The sequence below is a fragment of the Pagrus major genome, chromosome 1 (assembly GCF_040436345.1).
Source record: "Pagrus major chromosome 1, Pma_NU_1.0".
In the NCBI taxonomy this organism is placed as follows: domain Eukaryota; kingdom Metazoa; phylum Chordata; class Actinopteri; order Spariformes; family Sparidae; genus Pagrus; species Pagrus major.
Window position 1 is genome coordinate 7,156,147 of NC_133215.1, and position 20,228 is coordinate 7,176,374.

Consider the following 20,228-nt stretch of genomic DNA (forward strand, 5'->3'; position numbering starts at 1 on the left):
AACACGACGGAGAACGTGCATTTTGCACATTCTTTATGTTCACAACATCTTCATTCGGTGAAATTCGCCGGGCTGCTGCTCACAGCTGCTCGAGGCCTCTGGAGAGGGAGCGTTAGATGGGGATGGATAGATGGGGAGAGACGGTGAAATGTACCATGGAACACTTGTCTCCACCTTCAGTGCAGAGAGCGAACAGGGGGGAACGAGGGAAAGACCTCACGGACCGCCACGGAGCTGAATTATAGATGAGGTCGGAGGAATGGAGGCATTCCACCGGCTTTTCCCATCCTCCCACCTCAATCCACACACACACACACACACACACACACACTAAATCACACCCAAACAATATTCCTCGCACGCACCAAATCTCTCAGAGGCAGCACGCATTCACGCCGCAGCTCCAGCCATCCACTTCCCAATATTCATGTACACCTTAAACACTGGTTCTATCTTGACATACACACAGTTTCACACTCACACTCACACACACACACACACACACACACACTTTCTGGGGCCCTCACCATGCCTGCATTATTGAAACCCACTTAGCACGCTGGCTTTCTCCTGACATCTGACTCACCAAACCGGTGACCCATAAGCCCAGAGAATAAGAGCTGAATTCCCCGATTCTGCTGCAAAAGAGACGGGAGAAGAATATACTCTAGATATTGTAGTGTAGGAAGCCGCAGTCCAGTCGCCAGAATGAAATCATGGCGGTTAACGCTACAGCAAACCACTGAGACGCTCACATTTGTACGTGTCATAGCCTACGTACCATATTGACATTTCTATGAAACGTCTGACTGACTGACATATCCGGAGGTTGAGGGGATGGTGGTGGAGTTACAGGCGAGGAGGCAGCCAGTGATGGCAGTTTGAGACTGTTTCAACATTTGTAAGCGTGACAACAGTGGATATTTTTAACAAGAACTCGACACAGTTTCCCGTTGTGATTGTGGCGGATATATTTGACGGGTAGTCAAGCATCTCCAGCCGTCTTTGTGACGACTGAAATGATCTTTTCCTGACCCTAACCAAGTGTTTTTTGTGGACAAATGATTATGGACACATAACTTTAAGCTATAAGTGAAAAGATACTGGATTTGTGTACGGCCATCTTCGATAATGGACACTGGCTGTTTAATTTTTGCATCTATTTGTATGTTTTAGTTTTCTTTCTTTTATTTCTGGCTGAAAAGAGTCATAATTTAATACTTTTGATTGCATGTACGAACAAAAACTCAGTAATGATTAAAGGTAAACATGGAGAAGAGGAACTCATGTTCTGCCACTGGAATAAGGAATAAGAGATGAAGAGCCATGATTCAAATCTACTATTTTGAGTCCTTAAAAGCAGCAAAATGCCACATTAAAGTTTTTAAAGTCATCTGATTTTTCAGATTTGACATTTATGGTTGCTTTTGTTCCACAATGCAAACAGGACAGCTATCAAACCCTTATTTTTGTACTGAGCAAGGCTACGTAGCATTCATCTAAAAGCAACAGAGCGTCACATTCGTATAAAAACTACTTACCACAATTTCATGCAATAAAATTAATGTAGCTTAAGAGCCACAAATCAATCGTAGGCAGTCAGCTAAGTGGATCGAGGGAAAGACGCTAATGCACAGGCATTATGGGCATGAAAGTTGGAAGAGAGAGAAACTTTTTGCACTGACTGAATAGCTTTCATCGGCATGAATGTGCTGCTATATTTGAACACCTTATCCTGTGTAAACACACCGATGGGTGCATATCACAGCGTCAAAGTAAAATATGCTCAAAATGCTGGAACAGTCAGGTATGTCAATGTTTGGTTTGTGTTATTTATGGATGCTTTTATCTAACAAATCAATCACAACATATGAAGACGGAGCTGACGAGCTTCTGGTTATGTGGTGGCCAAAATGTAAGCCTTTGGTCATACGATGCACTCGCGCCTACAGATGCTACGTGGCACTCATCCAAAAGCAACAGCTCAAAGCATCACATACTGTATGTCAAGAACAGCTTAACACCATCAGAACCAACAGGTCAAACATGACTCAAAAGCCACAAATCAAGCATGGCAGTCGGCCAGATGTATCCAGGAAAAAGACTCCGGTAAACATGCATTACGGGCACAGACGCCAAACAAACCTTTCCATGGAGAGCATGCAGTATGCGCTGTGTGAACAGCTATAATTGGCATGAACGGGCGGCCATGCTTGGATATCCATTGCTAAATACATCCATACATCCATACATGGGGGTGAACTGTTCCTTTAATGCCACAGGAGGAACAGCAAGACGAGCCAGCAAGGCTAAAGGGTACGTCTGGTTGATTTAAATGGAAATACAGCCACAGAATGACACAGAGTATGATGGGAAACTTCAGTTGACTGTCAAAGTGTGTGTGCACACTCATGTGGCATGTTTGGAGAAGGAGGGGTAAAGGGCAGCAATCCAGGTGACTGTTAACCAGGCAACCACCTATGAGAGAGTTGGCCGAGCAGAAACAACAGGGGGGAGTGCCGTCAGCGGTGCATGGTGAGAGATTTACTCTTATTCTCTGGTATTGGGAGGATCAGTTCCATTAAACTTTATGGCTCAAGCATTTTTTACTCTGTAACTCGCCCATCTCTGGAGGTAGTTGTTGCCTTGTGGATCAAGATTTAATATACTTTAAAAAAGTAAGTTTTTTTGTCATATTCAGTTAGTTTCAATTTCATGCAGTGTTTGTTTATCCGATTAGCGATTTGCACTCTTCAAATGGATTTTGGAACAAAAACCCTCCAAGAAAAACAAAGTCTGTAGAAAAGTGTTAATGAGATTTCAGGTTTTAGCCTGTGTTACAATTAAATACCTCTGGCTGCAGCTGATGATTATCTTGATTGTGGATTAGACATTTATTCCTTTCATTAACTGATTAGTCATTTTGTCTTTAAGAAGTCAGAAATAATTACAAATGCCCCAAACTGTATTAATTTAAAAGGCAATCAACTCCACAAAGATATTCACTATAGAAGTGAGCGCTGATAAAAGCATGTTAAGCTCGCAGTAATGATCTGAGGAATACTGCATGACTAACATTAAATAAATACAGGTGCTTCCATAATGGCCACCATCTGCTTGGCAACACAATTTTCCATTTATTAGGCTTTATCTGTGTTTAATCCTGAGCTGAGGTGAAGGAGACAGGCTTTAAAGTGTGCTAAACTGTGACCTGATCTGCATCAACCCGACACCTTTTATATACTGTGGGTTTTCGATTACAGAGCTATTCTGTTTCTGACCTTCAGCATATAAAGGGATATGACATTACGGGCTGTCACTGTGAATGTACGCATCCCTATTGTGTCCTCACTCGCGTATCACCCTTCTCTATCCCACCTGATGCTCACTCTTCTTTTGTCAGTGAAACCCATGAAGACAATTGCTTTATATTTCAAATATGCCGCAGGATTCCCCGACCGGTTTGTTGCTTCACGTCTCGTAAACAAAAGGTGGCCTGTTAAAGTTTGTGGGTCATGTTAAGGTGGGGGGTCTTGTTGAACACAGAGCAATTACAAGTTGGTTTCTTTTGTTCCAGAGCCGCATAAAAGACGCTTTAATTGGGCCAAACTTGTGATCGTCTGGTCGGAAGTTTGTCTCACTAGCTGCTGCTGCACCCAAGGTGCTTTGTTTCGTTTTCGATATCCCCCCAGGGTGCTTGTTAGGTGAGGTCAACGGACTGGTCAGTAGACTGTGGGTGGTGCTGAATAAGCCGAGAGAGACTTTGTAGTTCAGATGAGACGATACCAAAGCCTTTCCCATGTGGAAAAGATGTTTGTGAGTTTTCTTTGTGCTGAAAGAGAAGAAAAAAGGGGGATTTAGTCGAGGCGGCTATAGAGCATCATCATCACACACACACACACACACACACACACACACACACAGCGCAAAGCTTCACTGCCTTGAGTTCTTATAAAACAAAGGCCTTTAAGCACGTCGGAGAGGTACTGCATCATTTGTCATTCCACCTATGAAAGACTTTTGCTGACGTGGCAACATTTTTTAAAGCCAGCAAGTGCGAGATTGTGTGTCTGGCTCTGTGTGCGTAAACACTTATATACACAACACTATATCTGCACATACTGTGGTTGTGTACTCTTGCTGGAGTTGAGTCCAGGGCTGAAAATTGAATCCCAGTCCCAACTGATAGTTATGTTTGTGTAACAAGGCCTAAATAGCGTGCCGTATATCAAGTGTAGGATTAGTCGCCTTCTGTCGGTAGATACATGATGATGGTGGCTGATTTTTGGCCAGTTCATGAAAGAAATACTTGCAGTAAGTTGTGTAAGTCTGTCCGCAGTTAATTGAAATGTTACCAAAAAGCCTCACAACCATTAAAATGCTAAACTTGCCATACAGTGTGAAACTGAGCACTTGGCAACCAAGCTAGCTTAGTGTGCAGATTACTTATTTTAGTCTGAAAAAAAAAAAAAACATGAGTGTTCCTGTCCAGACAATAGATGGCAGCACAGAAATAGACACGGGCGTCCCACCAATCATTCCTCCACCCAACACAAACAACAGAGTCAAAGGAAGGGTTGCTTAACTGGCTGGTTTCAGTGGTGTCTGGCTGACCTCTGTGGCGACAAATATCAAAACCTATATACTGCTGAAACGTACGGTACCAAATGTTTATTTAATTCGATCGTTCTTGTGGGTAAAGGTTTTGTAACGAAGGCTTTTTTCAGATCTAAAAATACCGTGTTTTTTTTAAAAGGGCTCATTTGGTCCTAAATTATATTCAACCAGATTTTACGCCCCCAAAATCTTCCTGTTGCAAGAGGAGACTGATCACGATAATTTACAGTTAATGAGGTCCTTATTTGACACTGACAGCTCACAACATGCTGCTCTGTTGCACAGGGGATGAGAAAAATGGGAAGGAGATGCAAATTAGATTCTAATGAGGAGCTGGATTTGTACAGAAACTTTACAGTGTTTGCACTAAGGGGTTTTTTTTTTTGGTCTAATTTTCCAGATTTTAGTAAAGTTTGCGCCTTTTTTTGTTTTAAATCAGATTTTTGCCTCTTGTTTAAAACAAAAATCGAACTGATGTGTGCACTGATATGTTTTGTTTTCAATTAGGAAACACACATTATGCACAATGATGCAATTTGCCCCTCGTTAAGCCTCTGTAGCCATGACGACAGACAGAACCCCCCCTCCTCCTTTGTCTGCGAGCCCCAAATTCAAGGACCAACCAAGTTCAATGTGAAATTGGTTCAGCGGGTCAGCAGTGGCAGCACACACACACACACACACACAGTCAGACTGATGCAATTAGAAGGAGTTCAGTGCGAGTGCTCCTGGCACGTACGTTCTCTCTGCGGTTGTTTATCACTCCGATCGGCCTCCCTGTCTCCAAACCAAATGTTTGGGCTGCGTTCGTCAAACCGGCGGTCTGGGCTTTTCTAAACTCTCCAAGGGTGCATGTGCAGACCCAAAACCTTTTGAAAAAATTCCCACATAGCCAAAGTCGAGGGTGGAGAAAGAAAAAGGAGAGTAGGGAGTTTTTGTCTGGGAGGAGCGATGTGAAAGTATATGACCAAACTGATAAGATAAACAAAGTGTTGTAGGGGAGAGGGGCCATCGCTCCGCCCTCCACCTCCTCTGATATCAGACTGTCCTCAAATAAAAAGCTTTCAGTTGGATAAACACAGGAACTCAAGCCGGCCTGAATGAAAACACACAGAAAGTAGTTTTCTGAAAATGTCCTCTCCCTTCAGTTCAATGCATTCCAGACCTGAACACATGCCCAGTTTTGATTGGCTGGATATCACCGTACAGACGGGTGAGGGGTGTTGCCCAGCTCAGATTTTAAAAGGCTTTTAACAGACTGGTTTGTCCTGAAGTGCTGTTTCTTACAGCAGGTAGGAATGAAAGGACGTGAAACACAGGTTTATCTCCTATCTGATGGTAAGATTAACAGCTACGCACTAAAGGAGCTCTCAAAGCAAATGCACAGTCTATTAATGAATGTAAGATTCATTAATTCAGGAAGTAAATGCATTGAAAGTCTATACTGAGCACATAAATAACGCTTTTCATATTGTTTTAGTTGTTGGCTCTTCTCTAGAGCTCTCACCCGTCACTGGTTTGACCACATTTTGTGCATACTTTGAAATGTATTTTAAGCTTCGTGTCCCTTGAGAGATCTTGTTTATGATGGATATCAACATGTGACTTCTAACCAGAGCCCTGTGCCAAAAAGCATGACTACTGACTTATTTGGAAAATGCTTCAGTGTAAATCATGCAACCGAGTTTAACTCGGCATGAGGTTTGATGCTGCCAACCCATCTGTTCACTAGGTCATTATTTGCTTTAACATATTAGTCAATATAAAAATGATTACAGGACACAAAATTAAAACCAAAACAAGTTTAATTCCCATCACCACATTACTGAGTACTGCTGAGATGCCGACCACATTATCATCACCATCTTGTTGCTGCTTACACTCACCCTGACGCAGATTCAAAAGATGCACTACGTGTTTATGTGTGTCTGTGTATTAATACCTGTTTATATGGTCTGCGTTTGTGTAGCATGAAGGAGTTTGCGAACTTTCATTTTGTTATACAACCCTGTGTTGTATGATGACAGATGAATTATCTTGTACCTTGTACCTTATGTGGCTTTACAGAGTCTGATAAAAAATTAACCTGATGCTGACAATCATGACGTTATCAGGGTTTTATTACCTTTGGCTTGGAGACTAGACAGAAAACCTCTGCTACAAACTGGGGCATGAAGTTTGAAAGAAATGGGCGTCCAGTGAAAAATGTCATTTTTTGACAATTCCTTTGTCCCGTGCATGTCACACAACTTGTTGAAGAGCAACACAAAATCACTTAACCATCCTCCTCGAGCCGTCTCTGTCATCAATCCAGTGGTGCTCTATTGGCCGGGTTCTCTGCTTTGTACTTTGTACTCAACAGGTTAGTCAGGTGTTTCAGCCTCGTCCTTTTTTCAACTAAATGCCATGTCCTGTCTTCTCGAAACTGTTGCTTATTAAAACATGTAGCAGATTGCAGATTAATTAGATGCAAATAGATAAAAATAATAATTGCTGCCAGATATCTTTGGCACTATCACTTTTTTAATTATGCGCTCTCCCTGCAAAAATCAACAATAGAAAAATAGAGGCAGGGAGAGGGTGGAGGCAGGTAAGATGCAAAACCAGTGACGGTTAGATCGATGCATTTAAACTGCCTTTATCCTCCAGCTAGGCCGATAGTGTAGTTGCCCATGCAAATTTCAATTGTGTTTCCTTTTATGAGGGCTACAGGTAGGTGGACACTGTTACGTCACATGTAGAACTCCACCCTGTGCATAACCTGACAGGCAGTATCGCAGTGGAGAGGAAAGGTTTGCAACAAGACTGACAATGGCTGGTGACGTGAGCACAGTGGAATAAGTTGGACTCTCATGGCTTGGCTTTGAGGCTCCTGGGCAACAATCAGTTGACAGAAAATGCGGCTCTGCTTGTAAGTGCTTTTGAATATGCTTTGGTGACGGGCTCATTACGTTTGGTAAATTGTTTGGTCAATTTTCTATCTTCTTTCTTACTATTCAAAACTTTTCAGTATTGAATGAAAGTTTTCTCCAAAAGTTTGAACCTTGTTATGTATTTACGCATGTTTAAAAGGTGGTTGGTGGTTTGTCCCTTTATGATTCAACTGTTTTGTTATTCTTCCTCTTCTGGTAAAGACACCTGGTCCAAATAATCAACACAGCTAAACCTTCCAGTTATGTTTTAACGCTCAACAAACACTCAAAGCAGTAAAACTACTATTTGTTGCCAAGGCCACTTTTGAAAGTGGAGCTGAGCTGGAAGGTGAAGCTTTTGGTGTGTCAGTCGATCTACATTCCAACCCTCACCCGTGTTCATGAGCTTTGGGCAGTGACCAAAAGAATGAGTCCGCGGATACAAGCGGCTCAGCCTTAGAGATAGTATGCGGAGCTCGGACATCTGGAGGGAGCTCAAAGTAGAGCTGCTGCTTCTTTGTGTTGAAAGGAGCCAGCTGAGGTGGTTCGGGCGACTGATTAGGATGCCTCCTGGGCGCCTCCCTTTGGAGGTTTTCTTGGCATGACCAACTGGGAGTGCAACATCTGGCTCGGGAACGCCTCCGGGATCCCCCAGGACGAGCTGGAAAGTGTTGCTAGGGAGAAGGGCGCCTGGAATAACCTGACCCAACCCCAGATAAGCTGAAGAGGATGGATGGATGATTGAATAAACTCACGTTTTGTCCCTTGTTGTTGTTATCTGCGACGTTGAGGAAAGAGGAAATGATCCAGTTGTCTTTGCAACAGTGGCACCAACAATCATTCCACTATTCTGCGACTCTTCTTTGGGTCATCAGCAAATCTGACATGCGGCATCCGTGCATTTTTGGTAAAACAGGAAGAAAACCTCTTTCACTTTGCTCTCCGTCACTGTTTCTTTCAATTTCTCCGCGCGAGAGACGAGACTTTGATTCACCCCTCGCTTCCGCCTCTTTGTCTTTTTACTGCGAGCTGTGGGGGAGACGGAGAAGAGTGGAGTGACAGAGGGAGCAAATGTGAGGGGGAATTGAAGATGACAGATAATCGTGGGGAAGTGAAAGGATGTGGCAGTGGAAGATGAGGTGGCGCAGTGCCTCAGTGATACACCAAACACCACCAGCTTCCACCTCATCTCCGCTTTTCCTTTGTCTTCTTTTCTCCCTTCTGCTCCCATCTCCTCATCCCTCTCATCCTCTTCGCTCCCATGAATGATTTGTGTTCATGTCAACTGAGGTATTATGTATGCTTCATTTATATTTTGCAAAAGCAGCATAGCATCTCGGAAAGAAAATGGAGTAGTTACACAACGTGAAATTGTCTCTATCCGTAGATGGTTGCATATTTGTGCCAGCGCTGCAGTATTAGGGCTGGTTGAGTGAAAACACGGGGAGCGTGGGACAGATTTCCTTCCCACAACATGACCTGAAAAGAGCACCAGAATCTCAAAGACTGCTTGGATCTTCAATTTTGAAAAAATAAATAAATAAATATGGGGGGAAAAATGTCATCTCGACCGATATCACTTATTACTTTATCGTCACCAGTGCTCCTCTTTGTTTGTGTGCTAATTCTGTGTTAAATGTATTCTTGTATGTGCCGAGTGCCATCTTGTTCCATCATATTTGGGGGTGAACTTTCCCTTTTCAAAACACAAATGAAACTTGACTTCAGTTGGACATAATCTGTTTGATTTGGACTGACATGAGATCCTCCCGAAGTCTGCCAACAGATTAATTTTAAATCAGTCTGACAGCAGCCAATGAGGCTTCGTGAACAAGGGAGACGTGTGATTGGCAGTGCAGACCAAACCAAAGTTTGGGACTTGATTTGGTCTTTCATTTGAAACTTGACTTGGAACTTACCTGACTTGACTCAGGACTATAGACTGACATGATTCAGCTCCAGTCAGGATCTTAATGCATCCGTTTTCAGCTGTTGACTGTAAAATGCTTCATCCTCACAGAGCACTACCACTCTTCCTCCTCTCTTCTCCTCTCTGGCCTGACATTCGCTCCTCTAGGCACCAACTCATGCCTCATTCATTGCTATCCTCCCTCCACTGGACCACATCTCTCCACACCACCACCACCACCTCCCATCCCATCCCATCCTCTCCCGCTCTTCCCCTTCGTCCTCCCCCATCTTCAGCTGGACCTCACTCCCCCCCTGCCCTTCTTCACACTCCACATCACTCTCCTCTTCCCGTTTCACATCCAGTAGTCAGGACCCTCGGGGTGGTGGAAGGGGTGGGTTGTGCTGAACAAGCTACTTCAGATTCATGCGATGCATTGCTGGGAGGTCACTGGCAGAGTTGGTTCTTTTTCTCCCCCCCTTAGCTCAGTGTTTTGTTTTTTCATTTCCCCTGCACATTGTATGCTTAATGTGTTCAGTCGTCCAGCGTTTTGCGAAGATGGATTAGGGTACAATAATAAATCTTGCTGCGTAAGCATCGAGTGTCCCCGTTCCTTGACCCGGCACTGCCTGTGCCTGGCCTTAAAAAGGAAATCCCCATTCAAAGCCAAGACAGATGCTCATATTCAGAAGCTTTGAGTCCACTTTTATGCTCTATTGAGTCAATTTCTTTATTATAACAAAATGTTAGTGAAACGGATCAGGCAGATGCTTACAAACAGGACTCGATAAGAACTGTCTGGTCCGTCTCACTCTATAGAAATCTCTCGTATCGTCCACACTTAGCAAGTCCTCCATGAGAAGCCAGACATCCGTGGAAATTCTGATTTCTCTTCTTTCAGTTCACTCTTTCCTCTGTCCTTTATCGTCCTCAATGAAAAGCTACAGGATGGAAATTAAATCCAATCATTTAATCAGCGCGATCATTGGCATAAATTATGTACAGCTGACTGGACAGAGTGAGGCCACAGCACCACCAAAATCAGGCCTTTGATTCTCAGTGTGGCCAAATATACTTGTAGGAACCAGTTTTTCCAACATTTGTGGATTGAATACAACCTGAACTTTTACAGACGTAAATGTTCTTTCAGAAACGGAGTCCGCTAACATAAAGTAACAACTTACAGCGCAACACAGAAGCTCCAAAGAGCCCCTTTCAAGATGGCACATGGTGATCGTGTTACAGGGCGAAATTAGCATTTAGAGTGATGTTTCAATCCAAATTATGAAGCTAAATCCAATATTCACTCTCGTTTTAGCTCGGTTTTGGTCTCCACCTACTACTGAGGGAAATATTTGGCTCTTAAGCTCGTAAATGCTTCTTATGTTCACCATTTATCTGCTTACGTGTGCCAATTTGTTGCTGGGCTGTCACCTACATGAATAATATGCTGATGAGTGGTGAGTGAACCACAGTGGTGAAGCTGCAGGCTGCAAATACAAAAGAATGAGATGGAAAAACACTAAAAAGTAGAGAAATCACCCTTAGCAGGGCTTAGTTTGTGCCGGGACAGGATCCAGGACCTCCCAGATTGGAACCAGCACCTGTTTGATAGGATCTGCCACCTCCTTTGTCTCTATCAAATACATTTTGTGTAATATTTAATGCTATCTCCCCTGTCCTCCTCTTACAGTATTTCCCACTGGAGATTGAAGTTGATTTTAAAGAGATGGAGGGAGCAGTCATGTCAAATAGTGTCGCCATGAAGCGTAATGGCTTTGACGTTGTGCACAAAACGTGAGCTAAGCTGTCATGTGGTTTATGCTTGATAGTGTCTACATGTTTTGGCACTGTGAACCCCACAAGTCAGTGGGCATTTGTGCTGTGAAATGATGGAATGAATGTGGTTAATTTAAGACGTGTGTGTCTAGGTGTGAGTCGGTGCGATGCTGTCCGTAGTACGGAAATAGATCGGAGCGATCGATCGGACAGACAAACAGAACGTGTCACTCAGTTTGTTTTCTTCGCCTGCTGCTTTTTATAGTTGTTTGTGTACATCTACAATGGCAGAGATGGAATAAGAGCTGACTATACTACAAACAGAGGGGAGACGAGTCGACAGGGAGGCGAAGGGACGTGCAAACAGTAACAATCAGCTGTTACTTTGCACCACTCCCTGCTGATTTAGAGTGATTATTGTGGACGCTCTGATTAATAAATAACTAATAACTGTAAATAACTGTAACTTGCTTAGGAAAGGTCAGACGTAGATAAATTCTGACGGAGGTCTAAAAACATCTTTAAAAAAAACACCAGTCAAAACTTTTTGGGTTTTCTGGTAAATTCATCCATTCTCAGACAAAGCAAATATAAAATTGGGACTCCAGACTGAATCAAAATGATTTATGGCTCTTGATGCTGACTGCTAGAAGAGAATAGGACCATTAAATAAATACAAGACAGTGAACAATTGTTCTCGGTCTTTGAGGATTAAAGGAGAAAACAACAGTCTGAGTGGAAAAACGCTGAATATTGTTGCACTCATTCTAGCTTGAAGGCTAAAATGCAGGTTCATGGCTCCGTGCACTTGAGTCTAACACTTTCCTCCTGTTATTTGGACTATTGCTCTCACCAAAGTAAAGGAGTGGTGATTGATTTTGTGTGTGTGTGTGTGTGTGTTTGTGTGTGTGGGCGTGTGTGTGTGCTGTTGGACAACCCCGAGGACATTACTTTTAAGTTAATTGTGCTTCGCTCACAGAGGTGCAGATGAGAATAAAGAGATTATTTCAAAACGGAAATTGTTTTCTGATGTTATTAGTCGGACTCATGTTTCTTCATTTCCTCTCTTTCCAGGATGAAAATGCGGCGGCACAGGGTGTTCTTGCTGTGCACGGTGGGCCTGTGCGTCATCTCCTTCCTCCACTACTACAAGGCCCTCCACTACGTCTCCCTGCTGCGTGAGCTCTCCGCCCCGTACCCCAACATCAAGTCCTTCATCATGGTCACCGGCTTCTTCTGGAGGGAGAAGGGCGCGGCCGCCACCCCGCTCAGCCCCGCCTCCCCCGAAGAGGCCCCTCCCCTACCTGTTCTCCGGCAGCCGGACAGCAAAGCCAGAGCCCTGCCGGGTTCTTTGGGAGGCGGAGGAGGGGGAGGAGGAGGAGGAGGGTTGGGTCTGGGGATCGGAGGGGTCATGGTCGGAGGCGCTGGGATCATTGGCAGCGCAGGGTTGGAGATGAGGTTGAGGGAGGAGCCAGCGCCCCCTCACCCTTGGGAGAAACCGGAGGAGAACCAGCGAGGAGACAGTCCAAATGAGGTGAGACTAGTAAACTTTTATTACAGTATGTTAAGTCACCAGTAAGTGCAGTACAACAACCCTGCAATAAAACTGTTTTTTTTTATAGAGACTGCCTTCTTTAGTTGTTATAAGCTTTCTAATATGGTGGTGTTGTTGTATTGGATTTTCCCCCTAACAAGATCTCGCAACGCTGTGAAACACTACTTACATTTTCTGTTTTCTTACATTGTAAAGCTTCAAGCCCAAATTGGTTCTTTTTGTCAGGTGCCGAGGAATCGCTCTGCACCTGACGCTCCACTGTTGAACAAGGACTGCTCTGAAAAAGCCAATTTCGGCTAAAGACATTGTGATTTTTCTCCAGCGTTACTAAAAAAGCAGTTTTTACATGTAGCATTCTGCAGTTTTGGGAGGCAGAAATCACACTAAGTTGTTTGGACTGCACCTGGTAGAGAAAGACGTGTGCGTTTTGCTCACCGATTGTATTCTGAGTGGAAAATATCATACAGACCGTACAACACATCTTTATTGATTTACTCTTTAGGATGACAAAAGATTGACAAAGTATAACCATTCAACACATCAGAAGATACAGTGTCAATATCCCCTTAAAAATATGCACTTCACAACGTAAGAGCTCAGACTTGTTGAACTTGTTGAACCCTTATCTGAGCTCACCAGATCTGTAACAGCCTTCCAGTGGGACAACAAAGCAGTGCAGAAGGAATCATAATCTCCATTGTGTCGTCAAAGAATAAAAGGTTGATAAAAAAAAAAGAGATAACATTGTGCTGAAATTAACCCATTTTAGATCACATCCAAAATCAATCTCTTTGTATTTTTATAACAAAATCCAGTCATGTCTTCGTCCTGTAAGACAAAATGTCGTGTGTGCTTACGTAAGCTCACCTCCAGTCACTCAGGTCCTTTCTGTTACTCATCTGTCACCTACAGGAAGACAATGATCAATCTTCATGAACTTTGTGATATGTGTCATTTTATTTAAGAAATCTACAAATTTGATTTGATTAATCAAAAGTGGGTGGAAGTTGAATAATTCTGCATTTTAAAAAAGGACAGCAGAAAACGGAAAAAGAAATCAAGAGTACATATGTTGTTCGCTTTTATAACCCTGTTGAGGTCATTCTCATGTAATATTACATCACACATGATCGATCTTTTATCTTATCCGGCTATTACCCTATTTTATTGCTGTGTTTTACCCTATCTATTACTCTGCCACTTTATTGCCCAGTTGCTCGTTTTTTTTAATCTCAGGCCATGTTTGAACATGTGCTTTTGTTAATATTTATTTATTGCAATGTCTGGTTTACGTCAAGACAAATATTAATAAATTAATCTTAAGCTCAACCTTAATCACTTTGCAAATACATTTTCAACCTTCAGGTAGTTCCCACGCCCTTGTTGACAGAGGCTTTGAGACAAGAAACAAATGATTGCCCCGATTTTGATGTTACTCACCCAGTTACCTAGTTACAATGCAGTTTTAAAGATACAATATAACTAAAAAGTCCAAGGTCCAGTGTGCACAGAAATACATTTCTAGGCAGTAGGAACTATAAAAAGCCAATCATCAAGACAATTTTTTGCCAGCACCATGATAAAATACATAGAGACAGAAATCTTTGCAAACGAACTCTAACTTAGTATAAGTAATCAGAACATGTAATAATTATATAACATGAAGTTTAACTTCGGCTAGTGCTTGGATTGTAAGACATGGGTTTCCAAAGTGTCCTATCTCATGGGCCACTGTAACAAGTAAACATTATGGATGGATGGACTATCGTCAACCTCTGCAGGAATCTTTCTTTGTACTTTCGTTGTACTTTGGGAAAAGAAACATTATACATAGCACAGCACACCATTAAAAACACACAAATATACAACAATACAACAGTGCAAACAGGCAGGTAGCAGCATATTGGCTGTATAACTATAGCAGAGAGCAGATCCTATAAAACTGATGTAATGTTTTAATGTGATATTCGTCTTTAACTTCACTTGTCTTTGAGTTTTGTATGTGTACGTATGTAATTTTATTTATTTATTTTATTTTTTGCATTCTTTACGTTTAATAAAAACACTTGTTGAATTGTACACATTAAACATGTTCTCAGGCCAACTCTGAGTTTAGTGGGATGCTTTGGATGGGATATAATTGGTACTAACTTCTTATGAGTCACCAAATTGGATCTCCTTTGGTCTTCAGAGTGGGCAAATTTTGGTATAAACTTGACAAGATAAGTGTGCACTGTCCCCAGCTCTCAGTTCTCGATCCAAAGACACTGAACTGGAACTTTTCTCATTGTTTGTTACCAACTTTCAAATTGCTCTCAAGGTGCTAAACTACTTTCTTTTCCAATTTTCTGTCCAGGAAAGAGTTGAAGACCACTTGAAACCGCGGAACCCGAGCCACCCAGCCCAACCTGTCGGGCCTGACCTTCCAGAGGTCCCATTGGCGGCGAGAGACCACCATGTGGCGTTACATAAGGACACAATGCCAGACCCCTTAGAAATGATGGGAGACCTCCACACCCGCACTCACCAGCTTCAAGACGACAAAACCTCTTACTTTGTCCGAACCAAAGCTGGGGCCCTTTGCTTCAGGCAGGGGACGGAGGTGGCTACCCCAAAGGAGTACTCTGGGAAATCAGGGGGGTCTGTGGCCAATGGAGCTGGGGAAGGTGCTCGAGCTGTGGCTGCTGGGCAACGGAAACCACTGGAAGTACAGCAGCAGCCCTCCGTAGCTCCGAAAGCAAAGGTCAGAAGCAGGGGCAACGGGAAGCGGCTGGTCAAGTGTGTGTGTCGGCCGGGATGGCACGGACCTTACTGTGGGGTTCCCACCATGGTGTACCACTCCAATCTGCCCACCAAGGAGCGGCTGACGCCCAGAGAGACCCCACGGAGGGTCATCAACGCCATCAACATTAACCACGAGTTTGACCTGCTGCATGCTCGCTTTAATGAGCTCGCCCAAGCCGTCGATCTGTTCCTCGTTTGTGAATCCAACTTTACTGCCTATGGAGAGAGACGGCCTCTGAGGTAAGACAGCATTGTTTTTCGGGAGGTTATACATGCCATGCCTTTAAGGTCAAGGTGTGTTTAAGCATTAATCCTCAACTGAGGTGCTGTGTGGCCATCGGCAGATGGTTTGTACCTGACAGAATGGCATTTTAAAATGGCATTCATGCTCAGCAAACTTTAAGATGGATTAAAGACGTAAAAGTGTGCGATATGGTGACGGGACTTGAAGCACAGCTCAGTGATGAGATAAACTCATTTAGGTCATTTGCAAGGGACACGGTGCATTCTTTTGTTAGTTTGCATCCCATCTTTTTCATATCAGAGTTGTGTATTATACAATATTGATCATGTCATGGCAAGTCTTAGTTATTTGAGGTCACAGGAAAAGCTCCATTTACGCCCTATATTCACATTCATTAGTACAAGATCCGAAAGTTGCAGAAAATTCCAGGTTTGTGCCAATTTGTGACACCGCCGATGCGTCGACTCGTTACCGTTGACAGCTTACAATCTTTGTTTACAGCCAACCTTCATGCTTCTTGACTATCAGTGTGCTGAATGAAAATTACAGTGAAGTTCCTTTGGCAACAACATGAAATGCCTCGGGAGCAATTTTACAGCAGATTATGACAAGAGCGACACGATCGACTCTGCATGGAGCCTTGGGGGGAGAGATTGGTGTGTTCAGTCATCGGATGTGACACTGCATGAAAGCAGCTACATTCAGTGAACAATCTCTTCTGCTATGCATTTCTCCAGGTTAATTGAGTTGTTCCTCCAGTCACGTTGGTGTATGGACAGTGGGCTTTTTGACTGAAAGGCGTCATTTGTCAAACAAGGACCTTTGTCGCCTGTTATTCTTTATCTCTGGTGCAACATTTTGCCAGCATAATGCATTTTTCCACAGTTTAGATGTATTTGTTCTACTGCACCAGGCAACATTGGTTTCCATTCTGTTCTCTGCAGTATGAAATATCAATCAAGCAGGCTTTTGAAGCATGCTTCAGTTGTGTAATCCATTAAATATCTGTTCATTTTCTGACAAAGTCACTTTATTGTTGCATGGTAATGCAGTTTATAGGAAAAGTTAACCGAAATTCAGTCATTATGTGCTCACCCCTATGCCAGCAGAATGTCGGGTGACGTTTCTTAGTCCACAGAACATTTCTGGAGCTTCACAGCAAAACAGCGTTGCAGCGTTCTTGGAAGTAGATGGAGACATGTTTTAAAATGGAAGAAAACAACCTCCCTGCCAAAAAAAACATTAAATGGCACCAGTGAACCAACTATTTAGTTTTTTTTATTTGTTGTTTTACGTTTTAAATCAAGTCCCCATCTACTACAGTTGTTTAGGAGAATGCTGCAACGCATTGTAAGAGTTCAACAAATGTGTTCATAATCATGTCCATTTCCATTTCCCTCCTGCTGAAAGTCAACACACATGTGGATTGCATGGACCACACGCTAGTAAAACATGAGATGCAAAACACTCATGGAAATATTGCTTCGTAGCCCCACCAGCAGTAAAACACTCCACATGGGAACTTTTAAATGCAGACTGATTCTGAAATGGCAATCTGATCTTGACAAAAAGTCAAAAAGTGGAAATCAATCGCTATTAAAAATGATAGGTGCAAAATAGTTATACAAATGTGACACAAATTCATGGCACTGTATGTTTCTTTGGATAAAAGAATGGCAATAAATGGCATTCGTAATTTTTTTCTCCAGTTTCCTGCGCCTCCTCCTCAATGGTACGTACGACTACGTACGTCACAAGATCCTCTATGTGTTCCTCGACCACTTCCCAGACGGAGGCCGGCAGGACGGCTGGATCGCTGATGACTACCTGCGTACCTTCCTGACACACAACGGCATGTCCAGGGTGGTGGGCGCGAGACCGGACGACGTCTTTGTCATCAATGACGCAGATGAAATCCCGGCGCTTGACGGCCTCCTTTTCCTCAAGCTGTTTGATGGCTGGACGGAGCCTTTCGCCATCCACATGCGCAAGGTAGCAGCGATATGTCAGCTTGTGTGTGTAGTTAATCAAATGTTTTTCTCCAGGATGATGGTTGATGGATGCGTCATTCATGAAATTGGTCTGTTCAATGTCCTCCTTTCAGGCAATCTGTTCATTATCCTTGTTTTCTTCTCCTCTCTCCCCACATCCAGTCACTGTACGGATTTTTCTGGAAGCAGTTTGGCTCTCTAGAGGTGGTGTCAGGCTGCACGGTGGGGATGCTCCACCACGTCTATGATGGAGACGGTATCAAGCTTCGGCGCCGCGAATACTACACCATGCCCGGTTTCCGTAAGTATGAGAACGACACAGGCCACATCCTGGTGCAGTGGTCAGTGGGCAGCCCCTTTCACTTTGCCGGGTGGCACTGCTCCTGGTGCTTCACGCCTGAGGGGATCTACTTCAAGCTGGTGTCGGCGCAGAACGGAGACTTCCCGAGGTGGGGCGACTATGAGGACAAGCGTGACCTCAACTACATCCGCGATCTGATCAGGACCGGGGGCTGGTTCGATGGCTCCCAGCAGGAATATCCCCCTGTGGACCCCAAAGAGCACATGTACGCCCCCAAGTACATGCTGGAGCACTATGACCGGTACCACTACCTCCTGGAGAACCCTTACAGCAGAGCGTCTAGACTGACAGAGGGCTAGGAGTTCGGCTAGGAAGAGATGAGTGAAGTAACTAGTCAGGCCTGAGTGAGGCCTCAACACTGAGTTTTGGGGGCAGAACGGTACTGATGAACTGTATCTCTCATTGGAGCGATACTACATGTATCTCCACCAGGCAGCACTGATGTTGCAGGGATTTAAAATCTCTTAAAAAATCATTATTTTGGGGTCAAAAAAAGGGAGCACTGAATAACATCCACCATGGATTTACGGAGAGATCATTTAGAGGATACAACCACTGGATAAACAAAATCATAGATTTCCTCATTCCTCCCTTTTTGGGGGAGGAACCAAGCTATCTCTCTTTCTGTTACCCCGCCCCCTATCCTCCTTTTCTTCACCCGAGCCTGCTGAGAGTAACGGGGGCCGCTTCGAAGCAAAGAGATGGATATTTCACAGCCTTGTGAAACCTGTGGAGATGAGAAACTTGGAAATGATGGACCGTTTTTTTTTTTTTGTTTGTTTGTTTGTTTCCGTCTGTGTTTACTGAAGTTTACGGACTGATGCTCACGATTCACTCTCCACCTTTCAGATGTCTTCCTATCATATTTGGTGACCTCCTTCCAGAAACAGACGCACGTTCAGATATTATTCTTGGGTCTCAGTAGAAAATTATAAATCCTATTTAAACCCCCGCTGGAGTACCCACTGCCAAATGAAAAGGAACGACTCGATGGAAGTGTTTCCGCTCATTCATGTACCCACACTCATTCACATGCACCTTAGACCTGGATGTGTGTTTGTAAAAAAAAAAACAGCGAAGGTGTGTGTGTGTGATCTGTCTTTGTGTCATATTGCGAGGGCTGGGGCTGTAGAGGGGGAAACAGACGGTGAGAAAGAATCATCAGGGGGGGTGACGGGGAAGAAAGACAGCGAGATGGGAATACAGCACAAGCGAGACAGAAGGCAGGAAAGAACGAAGAATAATGAGGGAGGAAGAGAGCGGTGATGAAAAGGGAAGAAAAGGGAGGCTCTGTCGACGTTCATTTTCCCACAGTGCCTGCTGATGCACGGGTGTTGCAGGCATGATCGTGCAGAATATGTGTGTGTGTCCCCTCAGCGCTCACAGACAGCTCTGAATAAATCATGGCCTGTCGATGGCATCCGAGAAGGATGGAACTCGCTGTTGTTGTTTGTCCGACGAGAACAATCGAGACCGGTTGGGGGAAAGATCACCCTTCAGTTTTGTCTCTCTGTCTAGCCAGCAGCTGGGATGACTTTGTTTCCTTGGAAACTAAAGTATGTGAAAAAGGAGAAGGGATTGGTGTTTTTTAAAGATGAGTGGGTGGGTTCATATCAGGCGAGGAGCTGCAGTGATCAGACGAGGTCAACGTCGACTGCAGGTCCCTCCGGTTAAATATTCTACTTTTCCGTAGCTGTCAATCACCCACTCTCTGAAAAATGACTCTTTTTTCTGTCCGTCTCTTGTCCTCTTTCTCTTTTTATGCCATGAAGTGTCTTTTTTCCCTGTCTTTGGTGTTGGTTTCGTCTTAATCCTCATTAACATAGCCATTTTTGCTCTCTTCAATTCAATTATATTCTCTCTCTCTACACGTCCCCCTCTCTGTCTGAAATGTTAAATCTCCAACTCTTCCTCTAACTTTCCTTCACCCACCCACCCACACACACACACACACACACACACACACACACACACACAGGCTTTCACACTTCATTTTGGGTGTGTATCTATTTCCTGTTAATCCTCACAGGAGTGTTTCAATAATAGACGTGTATTTACCGTCTCTCTCCCCCTGTC

At 43.7% G+C, this 20,228-nt stretch overlaps 1 protein-coding gene across 1 annotated transcript in view; it reads left to right on the forward strand.

Annotated features, from left to right (window-relative positions):
* mgat3b (beta-1,4-mannosyl-glycoprotein 4-beta-N-acetylglucosaminyltransferase b) overlaps nt 1-19,211 on the forward strand; it is a 65,127-nt gene extending 45,916 nt beyond the window's left edge. The window contains exons 2-5 of the mRNA XM_073463416.1: nt 12,292-12,751; nt 15,129-15,796; nt 17,510-17,792; nt 17,954-19,211. Of these exons, the coding sequence (XP_073319517.1) occupies nt 12,293-12,751; nt 15,129-15,796; nt 17,510-17,792; nt 17,954-18,451 (1,908 nt within the window). The 5' untranslated portion in view covers nt 12,292 and the 3' untranslated portion in view covers nt 18,452-19,211. The remainder of the gene's footprint in view (nt 1-12,291; nt 12,752-15,128; nt 15,797-17,509; nt 17,793-17,953) is intronic.
* The last annotated feature ends 1,017 nt before the right edge of the window (nt 19,212-20,228 follow it).